The 25,254-nt window shown below is 37.6% G+C and overlaps 1 protein-coding gene across 5 annotated transcripts in view; it reads left to right on the top strand.

The window, feature by feature from the left end:
• Positions 1-25,254, top strand: part of CACNB2 (calcium voltage-gated channel auxiliary subunit beta 2) — a 242,041-nt gene that overhangs the window by 109,578 nt on the left and 107,209 nt on the right. Inside the window, exon 1 of one of the 5 annotated variants that reach the window (XM_058830504.1) lies at positions 13,156-13,347. The exons of the other annotated variants lie outside the window; for them this stretch is intronic. Coding sequence (XP_058686487.1) covers positions 13,297-13,347 — 51 coding nt within the window. The 5' untranslated portion in view covers positions 13,156-13,296. Of the gene's footprint in view, positions 1-13,155; positions 13,348-25,254 lie in introns of those variants that run through there. 5 annotated transcript variants of the gene reach the window in all.

The raw sequence follows: 25,254 nt of genomic DNA, 5'->3' as shown, positions 1-25,254 counted from the left end.
ATCTGGCAAACTGCTAATTTCATGATAATTTCCTGAAGTTCAATGTGCAGTGATTAAATCAGTTTTTAAAGACTTCATTATTCTGCTATATAATTGTTCGGTTTACTAGTATGTGGTTGAACATGGCCAGGTTTAAAAAACAGAAGCAATTACTTCTAAAATCAAGCAGGTTTCATGGACAAAGGTTTAAGCCTTATTCAGTAACTCATTGTTTGAGTTCTGTCTGTTTCCTTATTTAGATAATTGGCACTGGAAAAATGTTTAATGACTGCCTATGTTTACCCTGTTAATGGTTTTCATACTCTGTAACTAACTCAGGGATTTTAATATTATTTTCCTAAGGATTCCCCTTGTATCTATATGCTCCTTCATAGCTTTGCAAGTACATTTTTTTTGCTACTGTAGAGAAATGAGAACCTTTAAAGTCAGTCCTGTGATTAACTGATAACATTAGATAGTAAAAGAGGAAAATTCACTAGAAATCACTAACTTTTTGCCAGCCACCCTTGGCTCATCAAGAAAGGTGCTGGCAGCTGTTTGTTTGTGTTAAGAGGGGATGGCGTTTATGTCTTGTGTTAAATCCTTGATTGACGCAAACTGCCTAAATCTCCTTAGGAAGAAGCAGTGGGAGGGAGGCAGGCTGGGCGGGTGGGCAGCGGTGGCAGGACAAACGCCTGCCTGCTGCCAGCTCTGCCCAGGGATGGGCTGGGCAGCTGCAGACAGAGCCTCCCTCTGTGCCACACCATTGCATGGGGTGGGCAAGGGACTGAGCTCTGGGTCAAAGTGATGGCTTGAAATGTGACTGTGCTTGAACTTCCCCTCACAGCAAGATAATGAGTAAATTCTAAAAATGACAAAATGTAAGGGAAAGTTGATTTTTCTGCTCTGTATGGGAATTTCCCCTCAATGGCCCATGTTATTGGTTTGGGGATTTTTGATGAAGAGTTGCAGCATTCTGCTTCCTTAAGTAATCCCACGCTGCAAAGAAGGGGGAAAATTGAAATGATGTTGCTTAGTAGCAAGAATATCTTTCCATCTCAGTTAGACCAAAATAAAACTGGTAGTTTTGCAGCCTTTTATGTGACCTGTTTCATGACCCTACTGGGCTCGGTGGTGGCAAACTGATAGCAGAGTCTTTCTTTTCTCTCGTGCACTGTTTCTCACACAGACTGATGAGGAAGCATATCAGGAGATGAGAAATACATGACAAAGGAGAGAGGGGCCTCTGAACTCTACATCAAAAGGAATCTGTCACAAAATGTCCTGTGAAGCAGCTTTAAACCAAAAATACTAGAGATGTAGCACCTTCCAAATGACCTGACTTTTCCACGTATCTGAATTATTTATATTCTTCATTACAAATTCATTTTTGTCAGAGCTGAGCTAATGGATTTACAACAGAAATAATTTTGCAAGTAATGGGTCTTTATTTAGCTCTACTGGATTTCATAAGGAAAAGAGAATTAGGAATTTTGTTTTGAGGAAGCTATTTCCTGACAGTTCTCAGGTAAGGTTAAGGTCTTTAAAACAAAAGCAATGTTATTGTATGATTATATTATTTTTGGGGTGTTTTAAGAAAATAAGATTTAGAGCAGGGGTTCACTTGTAGGCTTTTTGGTTGCTTTTTCTAGGAGCACCACTGTAGGAGAACCTAGAATAAGTTGAGTTAGAATGGCTTAAAAGAAGGAAGGAAAATCACACTGGTTAAAAAAAAGTCAAAATATGGTGACAGCAACAAACAACATAGAGGTAGAAGGGAACGATAAAACAGAAAAAATTGATGATTAAGAATTGAAAGTGAGCTTTTAAGTCAGCTTCAGTAACAGCTGGCTAAATAAAAAGCTGGGTGAAAAAAGACTCATGCAGAAGTTACTGTTTGAAACAGAAGTAATCAGAACAATTGAATTCTTAAAAATTTATCTGATTTATAGATATTCCATTAAGGGGCTATGCTTTTTTTAATATTTTTTAAAATATTTTTAATATTTTGAGATGCGCTGAAGTTGTAATTGAAAATACTAGTTTGTTTTCTTTGACTCAAGATTCATTGTTGTCAGACATCACAAAACTCTTCTGTTTTCCTGTGTTGCCAATAACATTTGCACAGAACAAGGAAGAAAACACTGTCTGATAAAGACTGCTTTGTCTCTGTCTTCGGTGTGCTGTTAATGAAACAAATAAGTAACAATTAGGAATTCAGTCTGAAAATGTATCTTAGTTTCTCATATTTGAAGGAAGAGGTGCAGAAGATTAATTCCATGTTTCTCCACCATCCAGGAGCTAGAAAAGGAGTGTCCCTCCTCCCTCTCAGTGTCTCAGCGGGGTGGGCAGAGGGTGTTGGGTGGGCAGAGCAGCACTGAACAAGCTGCAGCCATGCATCAGATTCAAAATCGCTCCTGTAGTAAAATATGCTCTTTTAGAAAATACTTGAATTTGATTCAGTCTCTTTTCTCCCTTAATCCCCTTCCCTTCTTTTATTTCTGTTACATAAGAAGCCTAATTGTTTTCATAATTCACATTATTTCTTTTCTACGATGTATTCATCTCTCTGCATCATGAGCTAATCCCAAAATATCTGTTGTGTACCAGAAACAGCAAATGTCAGTTTTGTGTTCTGCTTTAATTTGGTGTTACATTATTTTTTTCTCTTTTCTAGAAGCTTCTTTCTGCAGCCTCTTGTCTAAATGCTGCACAGCAATCCTGTGTATTCCCTGGATCTGGGACACAAAATCATTCCCTTAATTCCTTTCTCTGATTACTTTCTGATTCTGACCCCTGTCTGGGGCTGAAGCACACAGACTTTATATGTTTGATTTGCTGTGCAACTGAAATCTTTTGTCGGCCAAGAATAAAAAACAAAAAAACCCCACATGCAAACCTCTTCTCTGCAGCTGTTCAGGAGAGGGCACAGTCTTGGGGAGCCATAAAGTTTTAAATTCTCTGCAGATGCTCCAAAGTGAACATGTGCTTTAATCTGTATTATGTTTTACTGATCTGACTATTCCTGTGTCGAAAAGTTAAATTTTGTGTGGAAAGGAGATTAAAAGGGGAGCAGTGTCAGGGGTGAGTCTGTATCAGGGAAAATTTGTCTTAAAGAGTTTCATAGAAAGTTGCAGAAAGATAAATATGTATTTTGAAATTATAAATATGTATTTTTTTAATGGATGTTATCAGCAAACCTAAGCCTGTGTGTAAAATGCTTGGAAATGTGGTAAAATTTGTGTGTAAAATGCCAAGATGTGGATATAACTCAGGTCTTTAACAAACATCAACTGCATTAAACTAACCAGGCATTTAAATGACAGGGATGCATCCAACACAGTTTGTTTCATTTTATAAATTTCCTTTCACATACTTTACCAAATCTTTATGGAAATAATTAACTGAGAAGTGAAAAAGTAAAATTTTAAAAGAAAGCTAGATGAGCAGGTGAGGACATAAAACAGAATTGATTTGTCTTAGCAACTATGGTGAAACAATCACCTGAAGGCATTTTAAAATATATTTGTGGCCATAAATGGGGTGTGGCTTTGCCTATAGGAGTTACTGAAGCTGTCTAGCACTAAGGCTGTTTCTCTAAGTGTGAGCTGAGGAGCATCAGAGGTTTCCTGGCAAAGGAGAACAACTCTGTAGAGCTGTCAGAATGGTCCCTGGTGTGCACTTGGCAGGACTAACTCTGAGACTTACAGGCAGCTCTTCTGTGCTCCTTGGGAGACTGCACAGGCCAGATAATTCTGTGGGACAGTTTGGATTCAACCATCCTCTTCGGAAGTGGAAGAGAGGTAGTTTAATACTTTGGGCTTGGCAGCTCCAGGGCTGTTGGCTTTGGCTCAGGAGAATTTTCCAGGCATGTCGATGCATTAGACAGGAGCACTGTCCCAGGAGAGTAGCCACCAGTTTCTTTTCTGGGGCCCTGCAGTGATTGTCCTGCTAACTGTGAGGAGTGGCCCAGGAGTCCAGTGAGCTGGAAGGAAAGTCATGATCTTTCTCCAGCCCTTCAAGGTACCTCTATGTTTATTAAGAACCATTTCCATTTCTGCCCTTTTATCAAAGATGGTATTTGCATTGCCAAGACTGCATTTCAGCAATCATTTGTAAGTGATTTTGGTCTTGATAACTCACTTAGCCGTAGAAGCTTTGAAAAATAATTTTCTTTTTTTAGCTGAACAGCTGATCTGAAATGCAGTCAGTGGTATTGCGCTGTCACAAGTATTAAGACTATTTGGTCTCCATATTCTACTTTTGAAAATAGTTCTGTCAAATGTTCTATGTTGAAAATGAAACTTTTGAAAAATAAATACTGTCATTAGCTATACAGCAAATTTAAACAAAGTGCAGTGTCTGCTGCAGCTTCCTGTTATGGGCAAAATGAGGTTTAAATGTACAGTATATCATGTCCTTGAATCATGGAGAATATTAAGGAAATAATAATGGGAAAAATGGACTGAAATATATTAGGAAAATAAAATAAGACTGTCAGCTGAAGTCTCTATTTGAAGAGATAATGTAACTTCCTGGGCAGTTCCTGCTGTCTCAGGCTCTCCCTCAGCTGCCTAGTTTATAGTAAAAAGTGCCATTTAATGTTGTAGGGTAAACTCCTTCCCATAACCCAGTACTTGACAGTACAAACATCTGTACTGTCCTGTGTAGCTTCGTGAAATTGTGCAGCAGTTTCTTGTGCATTTTTTCTCCTGTGTGCAGTAATATAAAGGGACTGGTTGCACTTGGTATCCCACATTTGGGTTTGATGTTTCTGGGAAATTTGTGCACTAACACAACCAGAGTTTGTGTCTTATTTTACCAGAGGGAAAGCTAAGTCTGTGATCATAAGAACAGAACCAGAGTTAAAAGAGAAAAACATAAAAGGAACGAAAAAGAAACTTTAAGTACATTTAACACCAGCCTCCTTCCCTGGAAGATTTTTCAGAGGTATCTCTAAGCCCTGAAGGGGGTTTAGGGGCAGCTTAGCACCATGATGCTTCCTGGGAGTTATGTTTCATATTGGCCTTTAAGCTAACTATGAAAGTTGAAGAACTTGGTGTGTATCTCCTTTTCTTCTCTTTCTTGCCCTAGTCTATTAATTTAGTGTTTGATATAAAATATGCTGTACCAAATTAGATCAAAGATTTATTTAGCTGTTTGCAATATTAGCCAGTAGCAGAAATAGAGAGAAGTATAAGCATAAAGCAAGTGTGAAGTGATATCTTTCCATATAACAGTTTATTGTCCATGAATACTGGCACAAAAACTGCAGCTGTGGTACTATTCCTAAGCTTTATTTAATGTGTGTTTACTGGCTCTCAATGGATTTGTATTCACAAATGTGTTGTGTCCACTCACTTTTTGGTCCAGTTCTGTCATTTGCTGTGTATATTACTTAACAGCAATATGGTTTCTGAATTTACACGGCAGATGGCTGTGATGGCTTAAGTTTTTCCTTGACAACTGATCTTTAGATCAAAATGCAAGAGGAGGGAATGCTCCTGCCTTAAGGGGTTTGCCGGCATTTAAATTCTGTTCTACCCATTAATTAGCACTTTTCTTCTACTTGAAAAAAGCTTTCTTCCTTTTTGTTGTCATGTGAGTGAATGACGAATTTTCTTCGTGTCTTCCTGAGATTCCTTACAAGAGGTTCTCTTCTTGTGAGCTTCTTGGAGCTGAGACACTGGTACTAGGAGCAGGAGGTTTCCTCTTACACACCAACCTTTGGTGCTATAGGCAACAAGAAGATTGTATTCTCCAATTTCAAATGCTGAGGTGGTATTATGTGCCCTTTTGCCTGCATTCTGCCTGCTTAAACTCTTATCTGAAAAGTGGGGAAAATGTTCCCTTCATTTTATGGGGCTTCTTCTTGTGAGGATAAATTTTTTAAGCTATAGATAATGCTCATGATGAGCTTCTCATAAAATAAAAAAAAGCCCAACAAGTTAATAACATGGGTTTCAGAACAATACAGGAGGGCTGTATACTCAGGGGAACAAAGAGAAGAAAAAATATATATAACATAGCAGATCAGTAAACATTCATATGTCTGAGTGCTGAAAAATGTAGGAGCTCCCTGGAAATGAGAATATGATTATGTAGGTGAGGACAAGGGAATTCAATTAATGTTAACTAAATGCTTAATTGCTTTATTTTGCAGTCTAGTCTCCTGTCAAAGTAGGTTATATGTGTAATATATTGTAGTTTAAGCTTGGTATGACTGTGGTTTTTATCATTCTTTCCCCATTTAAAACAAAAAATCCAAAGTACAGTGTTTGTTATTATTAAAAAGAGTGATAAACCTAAACAACTACAGTTAGCATTCTTTTTGCTTGTTACATTGTTTTATTGAACCTATTTTCATGTCTTAATTGGCAAGTAATTACTTTCCTAATCCAGATAAATTGTGTTGAACTGTGAATTGCAAATCCCAGTGTCTTTTAGATTCGTGGGTGGAGACTAATGTTTGCAAAGGATCAGTGAAAATTCTGCATTATCAGCCAAATAAACTGTTATTTCTATTGACACAGATAGATAATCTCAGATATTTGTAGACTGTAGTATTTTATGATAGATAGGAGTTAGGAAAATAATTTTAAAATTGCATATTTTTTGTCATTATAATGAACTCTTGTACTGGCCTATTTTTGATATTTTTATTAGAGTTTGTAATCTGAAGACTGTTCTCTGATTTCCAGTAAATCAGTGCACCTTACTCTGGTAGTAGTTCTGATTTATCCATTTATTTCAGCAAGATTTTTTTCAATACTAGTAAGAATGAATTCTTTGCAAGGATTTAGTGATAATCCTGTTAATATTTTATTGTTTGTGTATTTACAAGGATGGACATAGATATCCTTGTGTGATTTTTTTTTTTTTTTTGTCAGTAGAAAAAAAAAGCAATTTAACTAGAATTTGTAATTGTTCTTGACTGGAGAAAAATTATGCTTCAAGAGAAAATAGATTATAACAGCTCATCATACTTCTGCATGACCTATACCTTAATGGGCTGCTGTGTGGGGAGGTTTTACTATTTGATGGCAATCCCTTCCAAACTTCACTGAGGAGTTGCACATAGACAAATATGCATTGACTCACATGTTAACAATTGCTTTGTGTGGGCTCTGAAATAGTGCAGTGTGTCTTTTGTGCTTTAATATTAGATTGCTTTCCTGGCTCCTGAGTAAGATCAGAGATCAATCTGGAATTTACACAGTGAATGTAATACCTTTATAATTTGCATAAAAATACTGTAGGAGAAGAGTACTGACCCTGGGTCTTCTACCTTCCAGTAGTTCCATCTCTGGCAATACTGGCTGTGCTTTTTATCCCGTGTGCAGATACGGATATTAATTTCCAAAGCACCAGAGTTAAAAAAAAACAACCACACCAGAATACATTGGAGATTTATTTCATACAAAATTGCAGTATTTATTTCATTATTTTCTTGGAAAATATGTATTAGCTGTCCCAAATTACAGGTGTCCGTTAAACAAAAACTAATATATACACACAGAAATTGTGTCTGCTGGAATTTGCATAGTTGAAATGGGGCCCAGATGTTGCAGTTATGTAAGGGCCTAATCTAAAGCCAACCAAAGAGAGCCTTGTGGGCTTCAGATCACGCCAATAAGAACATTTTCAGAAGAATTAACATCGAAGGAGATTGCAGTAAGCTAACATTGTCTGTAGATAATCTAAGTCTAAAATCAAAGTACACAAATGGAGGGGTTTGCCTTGCTCACTGTGGATGGAGTTAAATTTGTATTTCTATTTTAGTGTGGAAAAATGGGAACATGAATTATCTGTAATAACCCCTTCATTAAAAAAAACCCTTCATTTAAATGTTATATATGTATCTTAAAAGCCATCATTTTTTCTGTTTGCTTAAGTATATGTGTGGGAGTGGTTAATTATTAATATTTTTAATGTGAGATGCTTTTGAAGTAGATCTCTTTTCTGCTTTAAAACTGATAAAGCTTTGCATTGCATAGCTATTGCTATGCATTTCAAAATAGAAATTAAGCTGACAAGGGATGTACACCCTTGGTGGCTTATTTTGTAGGGCTTTGCAGTGATGGAACTGCCCCACCACTACCAGTATCCTTTTCCCCGCTTTTGTTTTCTTTATCAATTTTATCTTAATGATTGAATAAAACCTCCACAAAACAAACAAGTAGTTTCCAAATAAGCCAGGTGTGTCACTGTCCTCCTGGAAGGGTCTGACAAGTGCTGGGATGGTAGAGGGGAGGGAAGCACCTGCTGGGGGTACCAGGGATGGGGGCAGGAGAGGAGCAAGAGCTCTGCTCCTAGCAGTAGTGTGGATTTATCTAAACCTTTAGTTCAGCTAGTTTATGTGATGTTTGCATTTTATGTCCTGCACTCAGATTCCTGTAAATTTCCTAACACATCTCTCAATGACATCTTAAAATCTCATTGAGTGCTAAAGCTTCTCCTCTGCAGAAACTAAAATCAAACTAGATACTCTGTGAATCCTGCTTGCCTAACCTTTTACTTAACTGTGAACTGCTGTTGTGCATTGATCCTACTTGGTGAATCTTGCAGTAAATGTAATGAAAAGTCAGGAGTGTATTTAGACTGCTTGAATCCCTCATTTTCCACTAAACTTTTTTTTGCAAAGCAATGTCTACTTGAATTCAGGAAGATCGACAGCCACAAAGATGCAACAATCCACTCTCAAATGTAGCTGATGGTCTCAGGAGCAACAATTTGCAAGACAGTTTCTTCAAGTTAGCTGGTCAAAAGTGAGGAAAATCAAGGTAGTTCTTGGTAAGCCAGTTACTCTTGTGCTTTTTCAGTGTAAAACACAGCTGTAAACTTTTTTGTTCCAGCAGGTATCTAACCAAGTCAGATTACCCTTATTAAAAAATACCAACCAAACTTTTCCCTGTCTGTTACAACCAGTATCTCTGCTGCCTTGTGTACTCACCCATTTCAAACCTTAAAACCTATCTTACAATATTTAGGGGTTATAGAATTTTCTTCTTTATTCTGTGACAATTTTATCATCTGCAGCCCTCTCTCACTTAAAAACATAGTTGACTTTTCATTGGTCACAGAAGGAAAAAACAAGAGATCGACTTTTAATCCAGTACTGAACAAACTTTTCCTCAGTGGCAGGAGACCCTGTTTGTGTCCTTCACTCAAATCAGGCAGAGTGTACTGAGAAAGTGATGAGTGAGTGATCCTAGAGCTCAGCCCCCACAGTGCTGGGTGTTTTCTGTCTTTGACTAGAAGTATCACCCAGCTGCTGTCCCAGCATCTTGCCTGGGACCTGCTGTGTCAGCCAGTGTGCACAACAGTGAGCAGACTGCCCTTTGCTACAGGTCTGAGAGGGGAAAGGATGAACATGAGAAACCTTCATGAACTTTGACATGTGCTGGGGAGCTGAGCACTCTCCTGCTGACAAGGCTTGGGTGGGTTCGCGTGTTTTCTGTGGACAAGCTGTTGGAACAATTTAGAAGTCTGATTCTGGTCTGTTTGCTTATGAATTGTTGTCCCAGTGTGAGCTTTGACTACTTTTTTATCTTCTCAATAAAATTTTTTAGATGTCAAAATTCATATATATCAACTTTGCATAGACATATACAGTGTTCTGCTGGCTTGTTGTGATAAATAAATGAAGGATTTTAATACCCTGGTATCTTTTGGAAAGACTTTGGGTCTTCTAAAAGGGGGAAGGTAACTCTTCTAAAGCTGACTCTTGCCAAGGTGAGAAGAGCTCATAGCATGTGTCACTTATAGGAATGGCAAAGGGATAAATATCCACCTTCACACAGGAAAAGGGAACAGCTTTGGTTGTAGCAAACTCAACCTGAACTCTTTGTATGGAGTGCTTGAATACCTAAAGAGCCAGCTGAGGCAGCTCAGAAACATGAAGTTATGCTTTCAGAACTCGTGTAAGACTGATGAAATACTTGATGACTGAATAAAATGTGCTGTCTGAAGTAACTGAAAAAAAAACCAAATGCATTATCTGTCTTAAAATGGGAAGGAAAGGAAAAACTGAAACTTTATATTTTCTGAAACTATATATTTTCCAGTATATATATATATATATATATATGTAAGACTTAGATATTCAGATTTATGAGTTGCCATGTTCATGCATATACTCGTCAGCAAATGTCAGATAACAATTCATAATGAGGCAGAATTACAATAAATTGCCTTAATTTGTTTGCCATATGCTAAGCATGCCCACATGTCCACATATGGATCAGCTGATGCACAATAACTTGGTGATGAGAAAAATTACTCATGTGTCTTAAGGTTTTACCAATTCTGAGTGACTGGCTGTGTGATCTCTTAACAACTCATTTTTGATTAGGTTTATCAACAAGAACTTTTATAGACTGACATCCATCTTGTTTTGTTACACAAAAAGACAAAACCAAAGCAGCTTAAGCATTTACAAGCAAGCTTCTATTAGTATGTTACTGAGTATTTAGTTAATCAGTACTTTGGGTTTCTCATATGCTTAATGACATTTATGATTCAAACATAATAAAATTTGATAAAAGTGTGTTTAAAATTAATTGAGACTTCTGTTGAAATCACTCTGTAGCACAGAGTATTAAGATTTAAAGTTAAGGCTACTTCACCATTAGAACTATACGGGATTAAAGAATGAATTAGAATTGTAATCTCTGAGTTAATTGTGTTCCTGTTCTCTTAGTAAATATGTGTTTTTCTGTAAGGGGTTGAAGGTCTTTGTTCTAAGGCACCTAATTTGTCATGTTACATAGAAGATACTTTTAACAAATCTGGCACTTAGGAGATGATTCATCCTCGTGGGCAAAAAAGGGTGGAAGTCATCTAGCACTTACTGCATACTGGTTCCATGTTGTTTGTTGCTCAGAAGTTAAAAACAAAATAAATAAATAATTAATTAAAAAGAAAAAAAATAGGAATAAAAAGAGGTAATTCTATTCTATGACTGAAAGATATAGGGAGCTTTAGAAACTAATTGGTACAGGCAAATTTTTCTGTTGCTGTTTCTACATTTTAAATGATCTCATTACCATGTTTTCTACTACAGAGTTCTTTTGTTTCAATATTATGATACCAAAATTTGCCATGATGACAGTGTGGTCTTGCAAGCTTAGTTTCAGTATTCTGTAAAATCTGCTGAGGGGCAGAAAATAAGCCTCTGGAATGAGAGCTGCTCTGTCCTAATTGCGATATTCCAGCTGGGACTGTGATTGTGTATTCTTCAGAGTAGTTCTGATTTGCCCCAAGGTATTTGTGTCCCACAGCATGTATTAAACTTTTTAAGGATAATAACTTCGCTAAAAAGCTTGCTCAGTAATCTTACTGTTAACCCTGAAACATTATTAATACAGTATTGCATCAGAAACTTCTATACTTCTCACAGCCTTCTAAAATTGTATTTGCTGAAGTTTACTGTTTGCTTCCTTGGAAACCAGTAGTTGTTTCAACATTTTGAGTTTAATACCCATCCTAGAAGTGCCTTATGGAAGTCAAAATAAATTGTGCAAGAGGTTGTCAATGTTGTGTGTATTTTTCTTTGCTCAGTCTATTTCAGGTAAATAGAAATGTCCATTTCGTGAGAAATAAGGACAAAGTTTCTACTTATTTAATTCTCTTTCGGCATCCAAAATGGACCTAACATGGATACTGAATTCTGAAACAGTAAAATGTTAAGATTCCTGCCTTCCCATAGTCCACTTAAAAAAAAAATAAATTTTAATATATATATGTATGTATATAAGCCCTGCAAACAAACATCCACCTAATCAGGTATTAACCAAAAGTGACTCCTTGTTTCAGTGAGAGAGAGTTTAACAATAATGTATGCCGATAATATAAATAAGAAATTACATTTTAAGAGGATAAATTTATATTGATAAATCTTGGTACACCTTAAAAGTGTCTCTACGGAAAAATGTGTAGGAAACAGGTAATAAAATGGAAGCCAGTCTGAGATCTTTGTTTAAAAGAAAAGAAAGAAAAACTCTTGTTTGATACTTATTGTGAGACATGTAGGTAGGGTCTGCCCTTCCCTCTGCAAATATCGTCAGTTTACAGAGTCCACACACAAAGTCAGTATTAAGGATTTAGCCTTTGAAAATAGACAATGTTTTCAGCTCTCATGGACCAGAGGCTGGACTTTGTTGGGCTTTGCTTGCCTCACATGCCTGTTGAAGACCAGTCTTGAGGCATAGGTGGAAGAGAAGATTGCCCAGCTCATTGAGAAGCTGGAGCCAAAACAAATGTTTGTGCTTGTTGCTCCTCTGAGGAATCACTGCCTTGATATTCATTATCTCAGTGGTGACAAAGGGGGAAAGTGGCTTCTCTGGAGCTCTCTTTCTGTTTGTACCATTCCTTGCCTGTTGCTTCCTGCTCCTTTCTCCTCTTTACTACACCTTCAGAAGCCTCAGACCAATAGAAACATGTGTCTTTTGTCCTTAATTACTTCTAACCTATGCTCTTATTTTAAGCCAGTTGACCTTAATCTTCCAAATTCTTAAACTCATTAAGAGAAATAATATTATGCATGTAAGTTTTCCTGATGATTTCAATCGACTGACTAATATAGAGAAATATTGCCATGATGAAATGTCTACTGAGAGTTTTTTAGGAAGATAGTTTATATAAAAATCATGATTAAGGTTCATTTATACGTATCTTCTACCATAATAGGTCTTCTACCTTAGCTATAGTCAAGCAGAATTTTCCTTTTACACAGAAAATTTCCAACTTAAATTGTTATTTACAGCTTGAAATTCCAGCATAATATTTCTGTGGGTGGGGGAGAACAAAGAAAAATACCTGTATCCACAAGCATCGATAAATCGATTATGCGGTGTTAATGCTCAGACGCCTTTCCTGTTCCTGGCTGCACGGCAGTTGTGTGTTCCAGGTGGCCATGCATGTTGCAAGCCATACATCTGAGATGAATAAAGTGTGATGTTACTCCAGCAAGTGTGCAGGCTTCGTCCTTACAGCGGCTGGCGTCACCATGAGCACGGAGCCCTCCCACTCCTCCTTGGTAATTGATGGTGACAGGCTCTCTGCTGAGCTGTCCCTAACGTAGGGACTGAATCAGATCAACAGCTGAGAGAAACGGCCAGCGAGCAGTCTTGCTCCGTATAGACAATAGCTGGGCCCTTTAGACCAGGCCTCAGAAGTACAGCTACTCGCAATAATGGTCAGTGTGGGCTGATTCGCTGCAGTTTCCGCTGGTGCGCTGCTTTGCGTCGGAGGTTTTGCTCCTGTAAGAAGTGTTGCTGCTGCTGGAAGGGCTGGCCTGCTTGGAGTGAGGCTGACATGCTTGACAGACGCCTGATGTCTCCTCAAACTAAGCACATTGCTCCTGGGGTAAGCATATGTAGTAGGAGTGCAGGCCAGATGCTCGGGAGCCCTTTAATTTTACAATGCGATGTAGGGGCTGGCTTGCAGGTTAACTTAATTACAGTTAAACCGTTTCACTTTGTTCTCATTTAGCCAAGCTGAAATGTTGTTGAGAAACGTGCCAGCCTTTTTGTGGAAGTCCAAACCATACTTCTGAGCTTCCTTTTTTGAAACTTGACATACAGTTTGGAAATACTGTAAAAAAATGAGTTGAGGGGGAGGGAAAGCACTTGCAGGTGGCTGCTGCTGAGGGCTTCTGTCTATGACCCTATTAAAGTAGTTAAAAGTGGCTTGCTGTTCGTTCCGTGATTTTGGGGATTGTGCTAAATTGTTTTCTTCTCAATATGAAAGCAATGGGACTCTCTGCTGGCAGTAGTTTGAAGTACATTCTCTCTACAGACACAAACATTATACTCTCTATTATTTTTGTTTGGGTTAAGTTGTAACACATTCATGAGTTTTGTTTGGCAGCATTTGACCAGGTATGTGAATCCTGGGGCCAGGGAGTTTTACTAGCAGGCATCCCACTACAGCTGTGCTGTAAAATAAAATTTAAATAGATGACAAATATTATTTTTAAGGTTCAAATGGATGTGCTTTTTCTTTTTACGTCATATAAAATAAAGGATGGGGATTTAAATGAAATTAACATAAACATAGATTTAAGCTGAATGTTTGGCTTAAACTTGTTTCTTTCTATAACATTTATGAGATATTTTAATAAAATTGCAGTAAAAGAACAGTACCTTAAGCATGCCAGTAGCTTTCCAGAGTTGTTCTGAGAGAAGTCAGGGGCATTGTCTTGTGTAACAGCTGCTCCACAATTTTTTTCTAGAAGGAAATCAGATTTGGATCATTGCTATTGCCAGGTTATTTAGGGATCTCCACAAAGGAAACTGATTAGTTACTGCTAATATCCATTCTGTTCTCCTCTTATGAACAACTTTTCTTTATAAACAACTTCTTTTTACTCCAATTGGACTGTGCTCTTATGTTTGTGGGGGAAGTAACGCAACAGTGGGTATTACAGGAAGTGTGCCATGAAGCAGGAAAGGGTACAACTACAATATACAATTCCACTGGAATTATTTTTGGCATGGATGTCCAGAATAGTAGAAATCAGCTACTAATAGAATCACAGAACCATTTATCTTGGAAAAGACCCTTACAATCATTGAGTTCAACAATAGCTATAGCTGTCTTTAGTCTTTTCTTACCTAATTAATATTGTAAAAGGCTTAGGCCTTTATGTTTTAATTTATATACAAGCAATTATTAAGAGTTCTGATAAAGAACATGTGTTGGTATTCTCAGACAATCCAAATATAATTATAGGTGGGGAGAAATCAGAACAGATATTTTTTTGTGGGAAAAACATGTTTTAAAATGAAAGAAAATGCTCAAATTGGAAAATACTGTTTTCCTCAAGAAAAAACTGAAAATGATGTTGAAACTTAGCACAACTTACGTACATGTTTCCATGCAGCATTTTCATCTTACTGTCTACTTGTTGTCAAATAATGTCATCAAGGAGAAGCTGAACAGAGTAAAAGGAAACTTTTCCCTCATATCACATCATTAAGAAGTCCAGATTCTATTTAGCATGATCATAGAGGTCCTGTTAGACAGAGGAGGAAGTTACTGTTTGACAGGGTAAGAGAACCACAGGGAGTGGTGCTGTGGATGTACAGCCCTTGTAAACTGAGGAGCAGCAAAAAAGAAGAATAGGTGAAGTTAAACACAGAAAGAAACGAGTAAAAGGGGTTCAGCCAGGTACATGGATCCCTCAGTATTTGGTCAACCCTTTTTTCAAGGTGATAATTGATGATTGTTCTGTTCTTGTTTCCTCAGTTTTTATTCTAGTCTCCAGATACGTCATGAGGGGAAGGCTATTTTGATTTGCTAATGTGAATTTTGGCTGTAGTCACTTCTTGTTCAGAGGCATTTTACAGGAAACTGTGCTTGCAAATTAGCATATTTTTTTTAGCAGTACTAGTCTTTAGACATTATCTAATTGAAAAAAATAATTGTTTAAATATCTAGGAGGAAAGTAATCGGGAAGATTAAAGAAGAGAGGTAGCTTGAGAACTTTCATATTGTTGGCATGATGAATTTATTATTGATTATAGTCTTTGAATGGCAGTTGTTGCATCAAAAGTAGATTCAAATTATATAACTGACCAGAAATTCAGTTAACTGCTTTATGGGTACATTTTTCTAAACTTGTAGATAACAGAATGTCCCTTGGAACATGTTGACCCCTGATGTGTTCAAGTTAATTAAAATATTATAGTAAAATTAAATTAAAGGTTACTTACTGCATAACCATTAATACATTTTCACCACCAACATGGAAATTCTGAAGTACAGAAACTTCAGTAACTGTCAGAAAATGTAAGAACATTTTGTCCTTACTTCACCCTTTATGCAGAAGTGGCATAAAGAGAAGTGGCACCCTGCCTTTTTCCAATTTACCCAAATTTACCTGAATTTATATTTTTAGCATCAGTGAAATATATATTTGCTGCTAATATTTTTTATTCAGTTTCAAATAGCAGTGAACAAGCCTGAGAATTCATAAACTTGAAAGGGCAAATTCTGCTATTTGCTTCCCAGGATCCCTGGTGTGGAGCTGCCCCCCCCCCCCCCCAAAAAAAATAAATAGTGTAAAAGGACAGGAGGTAAAGTGCTTTGAAACTTCAACTGCATTCAGATATCCATTTTATAGGCTATTAAACCACTGGGATGCTTAATTTTATTTTTTATTTTTTTAATTTATTTTTTTCACCATGAGCCAAAATACAGAAGATGTCAGAATTTTGAAAATAGGTTGTCTAATTACATATGAATATATATAAAAGTTTGCAATATTTTAATCACTGATCCCTAAAGTCCTTTGTTATAAATGCACTATTTCTTTAGAATTGTTTTGTGCCACTGGTACTGCATGTACGTGACACAAAAGCCTGTAGTTTATACTGTACTTGTAACTGCTTAATAACTGCAACCAATGCTCTGTGACAATGATGATTTGAAAATTTTCTGACAGATTAAATGCTTACATTGCTGCTCATGGCATCAGCTTATATTTAAACAAGCTGCTGAGTATTAAAGTGTATGGACAGTCTTTGTATAACAGCTCTGATTTCTTAGGTTTATTTCCTAAGACAAGATTTATGCAATCCCACTTTCCATCTGTTAGTTGTGCTTCTCAGGAACTTCAGTGGCCGATTTAAACCAGCCTTGCAGAGGTCTCAGAAGCACTGAGTGATTATAGCACAGCTTCTTGGGGACTGGAGGAGCTGTTAAAGCTGTTTCCTCAACGGGCCAGTGTCTGGAAGGCAGCATCCATCCAGCTGAGGAGAACAACTTTAACTCTGCAACAGAGCAAACAAATGCTCACTCCTGTTCAACTCAGGGAAAGGGAAGAGTAGTTCAGGGAAAGGAGGGGAGCTGAGGGTACAGAGCATGTGGTGTGTAGGGAAAATGAGAGAGAGCTGAAAGTTTTGTGGAGGTGTGTGTGGGAACCCAAGCTTCATTACTTCTGCTGTCACTAAACAACTTTTTTCTTCAGCTCATTAATGATACATTGCATTTTGCAGTATTTTACTGGGTATAAACATCTATTTTTTTGTCTGAATGTTTTGAGACTGCTGAAAGGATGCTCTCAGTTTGATGATTTATAATATTCATCACTCAAAAATTACTATCTAGCTAGTTAATGGTATTGATAGAATACTTGTATCAGAAGAAAATATAATTTTAAAGGTCTGCTGGGTATAAAAGCTAAATTTCACTTTGAGATTGCTCATGCTGATCAAAGGATGCCTGTAGAAATACTGCCTTACAGACACAGTAATTGTCGTGGTGTCTTCTCAGTTTAACAAAGTCCTCAGTCAAGTATGTATTATCATTTCTCTGCAATTCCCACAGTCTTAGGTACACAGTTCAGCAGCTCACTTCAACAGGATGGAGTTTCCTTGAAAAATTCTGTGACCAAAGCATGCTTGGGCTTTACAATTTTTTCTCTTATTAGAAGCCTTACAGTTGGGGGTGGACTAAAAAACCTTTGAAGATCCCTTTCCCACAGAAAATATTCAATGATTCTATGATTTTGCCTATTTGTTTAAGCAACATTAAGTGACTGATATTTATTTGAAAGGTTCTGGTTGGTTTTCTTCGCATCACATTTGCACATACTTTATTGTTCTTGTGAAATGATAAAGTTTCTGTGAGCAAACAATGAAACAAGTATTTTCAAACTATAGTATTATTTGAAAGAGTCATCTCTTCAATATTTGCTCTCTAGAAACTTAAGTTAATACATAGAGAGAGACACTGGAAAAAGTAACTTTTGAAGTTTTATAATACTGCTTTTCATCAATATTTCCAATTTGTCTTGGAAACAGGGTCACTTTGGTGTGTGAGAAACAGGTTAGTGCTTGATTACATAAGAGTTTGAATAGCTGATGCTATGGTGGAATGCTGGAAAAGGCACTTTCAAACTAAACATTTTAATAACTTTCTGCAAAATTCAGAGTAAATCAGTGAGTTCGTAGGACATAATAATATTTTCTGGCTGAATGTTTTCTGTCATGCAAATGTGATCAGGTTCGGTCTCTTTGAATTCAGATGGATCTCCCAGCTTCACTAGAACTTGTGTAGACATAAAAAGCCAGGCTTGTAATGGCAGAAGTATTTTATTTTAGGAGAGGTTTAAGGTGTCGGAACTGAACTACTTGAGAGAATAATTTCCTTTTTAAATTTTAAAATCAACTTTCTGCATTGATGCTGGTTCAGTGTAAATCTATTTTTCTATTCCTGTCATGGACAACACAATATACAATTTAGATTCAGGTTTATGAATTTAGGAGAGGATAAATTCTTGCATCTTGGAGTTCAAAATATTGTCTTTTTATATGTTGCTAGTATATTAAGATCAACAGTTATTGATTTGATTAAAATTCTTATATTATTGACCTTTTGCCCCACATGTTAAGTCAAATATCTAGCAAATTTTTGTACTTAGGAAGTGTTTCTCAGTGATTTCAGCAATCCTCAACTAACACACTTTAGTATCATAGATTTGAACCTACGGAAGTTAGTGGGGGATGACTTCTGAAACAGAGGAGCAGGTTCACCTTTAAAACTCTAGTCAGGGTGTAGAAAATGGCTGAATGCCTTTCTTGCAGTATGAGAGTCCTGCAGTCTCGGGCAGAGAAGGAGAGCCCCACACAGAAATGTAGTTTGAGATATGCTCTTTGCCTGGATGCATGAGCTGTCAGCAAGGGGGAACCAGGCTGTTCAGAACATTCTTTTTATGAACACCGACGAGGAATTGTGGCAAGAGGGTGGGGAAGAAAATGTGCAATACAGAAAAATGCAATTGAAATATCAAGTTTTTACTTTTTACATTTTTATCTAGATTATGAGGGGAAAAAAAAAAGTCATTTCAATGTAGAAGAGGAATGACCTTTGCACCTTCTTACTCTCTGCCAAGTATTCACCTTACTCTCTGCTAACAAGATCCTGTTAATTTGAGTGGACAAGGAAGATTGACTCAAAGTATCTTACCTTTGTGAGGCATTTCATCAGGGCAGTTCTGAACATGTTGTTGTAACACACTGCATTAATTCTCTGTAAGGAGCAATTTACTGCACTTATTTAATCCCTTTCATGGCAAACAGCTCTCTCTGCTTAGCTGACATTTGACATGGTTCCTCCAGCTGTGTATTCACTGCAACACAGTGTGAGTTCCTAGCCAAGGGTGCACATCTGGCTCCCTGCTCGTTAAACTGAAGTACATTTCTGTTGTGCCAGGGTGACACCCAGCCTCATAGGTGAGAGAAACATTGCAGCAGCATATATGCTGCCTAAATTCCACTTAATTCCTATTTTGAGCTCTGAAGTGGGTCCCAAGAGATAAACAGTCCTTTCTGCAGAGAGAAGTTTTCCAGCTTTCACATTTCACCAGAACTTATTTCACTGGAGCTTATTAAATTGCACAAGCTAGCGCATCAAAAATTAAATATAATTAATCCAGATTTTAGGATTGCAAAACAGTGACCACCAGAAATATTAGAGGTTTCAAAAACAATAAAAATGAGAAATGGGAACTGAGATTTGAAGAAGCGATGAGGCCAAAGAAACCACGATGTTTGGTGATAATCAATAATTTAAAATTGATGGAATTATGGAGTGATGGCTTGTGCCAAAAATACATAAACAAAGGCAGGGTGAGCCAGAATTACTTCTGTGGCCCGCTTTTGTGGCTCTTCTGGTAAAGATGCATTTTATTTTCTGGAATGAGAACAGAATTTGGATGTATTGATAGCACAAGTTTTACAAGCACTTCTTTAAATGTGATTTTGAGGTATGGTTGGACATTTAAAGAACCAAAACCATTTTAAAGGCACAGGAGCTCACACATCTCCTCCGTGAACTGTCAGCTACCAAGCTGATGTCCTGAGTATGGACCTGCACAGCAATTGTCCCAGAGGACAACCTGTAAGTAGATGACAGTTTTCAGGATGGGGATGTGGCCAGAGGGTAATATTCCTACTAGTCTGGGGTAGCTCCTGTGCACAGCTGCGAGCCAAAGTTATTCCTGAGTCTCCAACTCTGGGCAATCAGCATCTGGCCATGATGGAGCTGCACATGGCCCTTGAAACATTTCAGTGACCCAGAGGCAGACAGGTGCCCAGTGTGAGAGGTGAAAGCTTTTCACTGAGATTAAAAACCCCTGTTTATTTAATGTTGCATGAATGTATGGGTAACACTATAGAGTAGTAACCTTTCAGTGGAAAGATGTATTTTTTAAGGAAAAATAGCCAGCACAAGCTGTTTCTACAGCATTGTGTAAGTTTTATACATGCTACTTCAAGATATGAAGTGTTCTCTGTGAAGGTTGTTTCTTTTATTGATATTCTTGTGCTCAAAGAATATAAATATTCCCATTTTGCAATTAATACATATAGGAGAGCGAACATTATCTCCTTTTTAATACTCAGGGTATTAATTTTTTTAAATATGGTTGTTGAATTATTTTTTTTTCTTCCAATCACTTAAAGCTCTGCCAGAATTTACTGCTGTTTCAGAAGTGTTTGGCAGCACATTCAGCTGCAGGTGACTTCTGTGACCGTCCTGGACAAGCAACAACATGTTGAGCACTTGAATTGTTCCTTCTGTCTCTCTCCCTGTTCTCTGTGTTTCACTGTAGCAAGGCTTTAAGAAGACAGTGTTCCACATGACTCTACATCACATGTAAAAATAAAAAAAAATTGCCCACGTATGGGAACAATCACCTATGGGCAGATTTTCCAATGTTATAGCATGTATAGCATCTCTCCAATATCTCAGTGATGCAGAGGATTCATAATACAACAGGTGTTTGTATTATGTATCTGTAATTCAAATGTTTCAAACATGCTGTGTTCCTGACACTCACTGTGAGTTGGATTAGATGTTTTAACATCTGACTGCAAGGAGAACAGCAGCTTGTTATTTCTGTGACACTGTGAGAACATACTCACGTTATCTTTCGGTGCAGCAGGAGATAGCATGTGCCCCTAATGTATGTATGTTTTCAAGTTGAGAAGTTAAGTCTGCTGTTAATGTTATCACTGCTGTATCCTGAAATAGAAAAGTGCAGGCAGATTGGATTGTGTTAGAGAATGGTAACCATAATAACCAATAACAATCTGCAAATGATAAGCAGCTTTAATGTTTAAAAATAAAATTTATATAGCATTCCAGTACTTCCATGGGCATACTTTCAGATTTTATTTTATTATTCATTCATTTGAAGCTTGGTTTTGAGATTTAAGATGTGACATTAATCTTAAGGAAGTGTTCCATTATTGCATCTTCAATTTGTTGACACTGGTTTATTATATACCTAAACTAAATCTTGCAGAATAAAATTTTACTTAACAACCCTCTTTCAGATGTACACCATCTGTAAGGGAGAATTATAAGCGTCCTACGTGATACATAGAATTTTATTGAAGGAGATGGATTTTTATTTTATGGTTGGATGTAAAATGGATAAATTCAGAAAAGAAATACAAGGTCTTCTGGAAATGAATGCAGTGTATCTTGATGATTTGGAATCTGCACCATGTTCAGGGATGCTGCCCATCACTGCTGCTGATACAAAAATTAAACAAACAACAACAACAAAAAAAACCTTTTAATTTGACCCAAAGCATGCTATTTCATTTGAGGGATGCTTTTAAATGAAAGGAAGGTATCATTCAAGAGAAGGAAGTGGCCCAAATTGTGTCCTGGCCCTGCCGTCCCCCTCCTTGCCTACCCCCAGCACACAAGTAGGGTCCCATGAGTCTGGGAAACTCCAGCTGAATTACTTAACCTGTCATGAAAGTGTCTGAGCAACGTGGTGCTATTAGCAAGCTTTTCACTCTTCTGGGTTAACATGCTCTCAGTCTTGCTTGCTGAAACAGTCTGATCATTTTCATAAAGCACTTGGATGTTTCTTAGAATGTGAGTCTTATTTCAGTTGTTCTTAACTGCTGAGACACTGCAGTTACCATCACACAGCTTTCAGAGGGTTACAGTGGCAATGGGAAGTACTGCAAAAGACCCATTCATATAAATGTGCTGATGTCCAGAGGAACAAGGTAGCCTGGGTTTCAGATCAATTCTGTAGCTCTTTCAGGGCAGTAACACTCCTGAAAACTTAAGATTGTGTTGCTGGAAGTGTGTTGCCCACAGTTAGAGTGACCCCTGTGGGAGAAAATCAATGGGAGAGCTAAAATTCATAGGAAAAACTAAAAAATTGGTTGCTAATCATAATTTTCCCATATAAATAACCTTGCTAAGAAATTATTTGGTGCTGGTGTGGGATGGGATGGAATGGGGTAGTTTAGATGCAGGGTAAAATGAAATAGCTCTTGCTCTTTCATGCCATATATAAGAGTTAACAGCTTATTCAGAGTTTTTTGCCAAAAGTTCGCTTGACATGAAACATTCACATTTACAAGAGACAATTCTTGTTGCTAGCTGTGTAAAGGAGTTACAGGCTGTTGACATTCTTCAGTAGGATTTGAATTTGAATCTGAATTAGGTAAGAGTCAATTGCTTTCCTTTAGAGTTCCTGACGAAAAAAATGTTACTGTTGGATACAAGCTGAAAGATTCTTGTTTATCAAGAAAGGTCTGTTTAGTCTATTAACCTTGACAACCATGTCAGCATTTTTTTCTGTTTGTTTTCCCAAAGGCACTGTGTTGAAGTACTATGATATACAAAGCTATTTATAGTGTAGACAGTTCATAGCTATACTTAAAAGACATGGGTCAGGGTTTAAATACCAGAGTTAAATGCTATTCTCTTTGACAATCCGAAAAGTCATTATGCTCAATCCTTGAAAATTAAAATGGAAAGATGGAATCCCTAAAATATCAATGTGAATTAGATAATTTTTAATTAATTTTTTACAGTTTCACAGAGTGGTTGAGGTAAAAAGGAACCTCTGGAGCTATTCCAATTACCTGCTCAGAGCAAGGCCACCTAGAGTTGGTAACCCAAGACCATGTTCAGATGGCTGTTGACTATCTCTAAGGATTGAGACTCCACAACCTCCCTGGGCAATCTGTGCCAGTGCTCCCTCATCCTCACAGTAAAATAAAAAAACACAACAAAACAAACCCTGTCACATCAAAAAAATTCTCTGTGTTCAAATTTATTTTCCTATATTTCAGTCAATACTCATGGCTTTTTGCCTTTTCATTAGGAGTCACTGAGAAGAGTCTGTCTTCTTTACTTCCCTTCCACCAGATACTATACTCCTTAAAATATTTTTATGAAAGGAACAAAATTTAGGGAAGCAATCAGGGAAAACAAAATCCACACATATTGACACACCTGTGTTATTACCTGTTTGCCTCTGTTAACACATGATTAATATTGGTATTGCTGTCTTGGGTTCCATAGATGAGTAATAGGTACTTTAAAATTGCTTGTATACATTGAATAAGTGATTTACTTTATCCTTGTGATTTACTTCAGCATTTCAGATTGTAGTTTTGGCTCTCAAAGTCACAGTATTTTATTTTTATTTAGTCTGAATGCTGTTTCTTAAGGCCTGGTCTTCATCAAGCCACATTGGTGTAGCTCTCTCTCACACATGTCCTGCTGGAAAGTGACAGCTGGGGAGAGGAGCAATTCCATCCTAGCTTTGTTTCCACCTACCATTTTTTAGACTTATTTTTTGTGCTTTTGACACTTTCTGCCTTCATCCCAGTTCCATTCTATCCCAAAAATAAAGTAGCAACTTTGTCTCTTGCTGGAGTCTCCAACTTACAGGTTTTCCAATGACCTGTATTTGTTTGATCAACCAGTTCTGCCCAGGTATCCCATGGCAGCATTTCTGCCCTGATGCACACCATTCCACTCCTTCCTGCTTACCTCCTAGCTTTAAGCTAGTCAGGTAGCCAGCTGCCTCTGTGAAGCCTTTTCAAATCCTATTGTGCTCCCTGACTACCATGAACATTTTTCTTGCATAGCCTTAATTCCTGTCTTCTGGCCTGGCTTCTAGACTCTCTTCCCTGTGGGTCACACTGCTTCCATCCACCTATCCTTGTTCTGCACTCTGGTTTTCTGCTTTTCCCATTCCACCACCTCTCCAGCCCCATTGTTCACAGATTCCTTTTCCAGCCTCTCTCCCTCTCCATGCCCTCCTTGCACTCCTCCATCTCCTTCACTTCTGTGCTCATGCATTCTGTGTGGATCATGGCATTCTGTCTGCAAGGGTCAGCACTGGTGAGATGCTGCCCACCCTCTCCTGGTCAATCCCTTCCCACATTAAGCTACTGGGGGAACCATGTGCAGCAAAAACCCTGTGCTGTCACTTAGCTGGGAGAGGAGCACAGGTCATCCAGCAGTGTTTTGCTAAGTTTAAACCCTCAGCAGGGGTGGCATTTCTGCAGACTTTTAATTCTTGAACCATAAAAGCTATATGCAAATATGCCTTGTGGAGCCCTGAGACAGACTTTGGTACCTGTCATGATGTTTCAATTCAAGAGAGCAATGAGCAATTCAGCTTATTTGCTGCCCAAGCTGCCAGACTCTGGCTGCTTGTGCTGTCTGTAGTGAGAATTACTTGTGACATGAAAGTCACTTATGGTGATAGCCTGAATAATGCCCTAAGTCTCTGTTGAGTATATGTGAACTGCAATCCTCCCTGATTTCATACTAATTTCCAAAGTAAAGGAGCTGATGAATTATTTAAAAAAAAAATTATCAGAATTTTTAATACACAGGAAGCAATATGTTTTCCTTATTTTTGATGTTAGGAGTACTCTTTAACATATCTGCTGGTTTTGGTTTTTTTTTCTCCAAATTGGTTGTGAGAGCCATATCCAAAAGGGAGCAATCAAGCTACGGCACCAAAATTTCAATTGCTCACAAGAGCTGTATCAGACAAGCAAAGTAATGGATGATGACACTGGCTTTGCCTAGTAATGACAGGTGTGGTTTCACACTAACAACACTGTGCAGGAAAGCTTAGAAAATTACATTAAAGCTAATAAGTGTGTGTGACCACACTCGTTCAGCATCAGTGGGAGCAAAGAACTTGGACAAGTGGTTATTACATTCCATTGGAGGTGTCTGATGCCTGTTAGCCTTCATGCAGGAATGGTGCATGTTTTATTTAGGCTCTGGGAACGCACTATTATGATATTATTTGTTTGAAGCATAATTTGCAATTGATATAATGCAAAGTGACCAGTTCAGCTGACAGATTAAACTAATGCTATTTTGTAAACATATGGTTAGGAATAAAATTAATGTCTTCTGATTTCTAATTTGCCCTTTTCCAACCATTTTCTTGGGTTTAACTCTGCTTGTGGATAC

The sequence above is a fragment of the Poecile atricapillus genome, chromosome 2, assembly GCF_030490865.1.
Source record: "Poecile atricapillus isolate bPoeAtr1 chromosome 2, bPoeAtr1.hap1, whole genome shotgun sequence".
Lineage (NCBI taxonomy): Eukaryota > Metazoa > Chordata > Aves > Passeriformes > Paridae > Poecile > Poecile atricapillus.
Note: the sequence above shows the minus strand (reverse complement) of the source record. Positions and strands in the feature narration are given on the sequence as shown.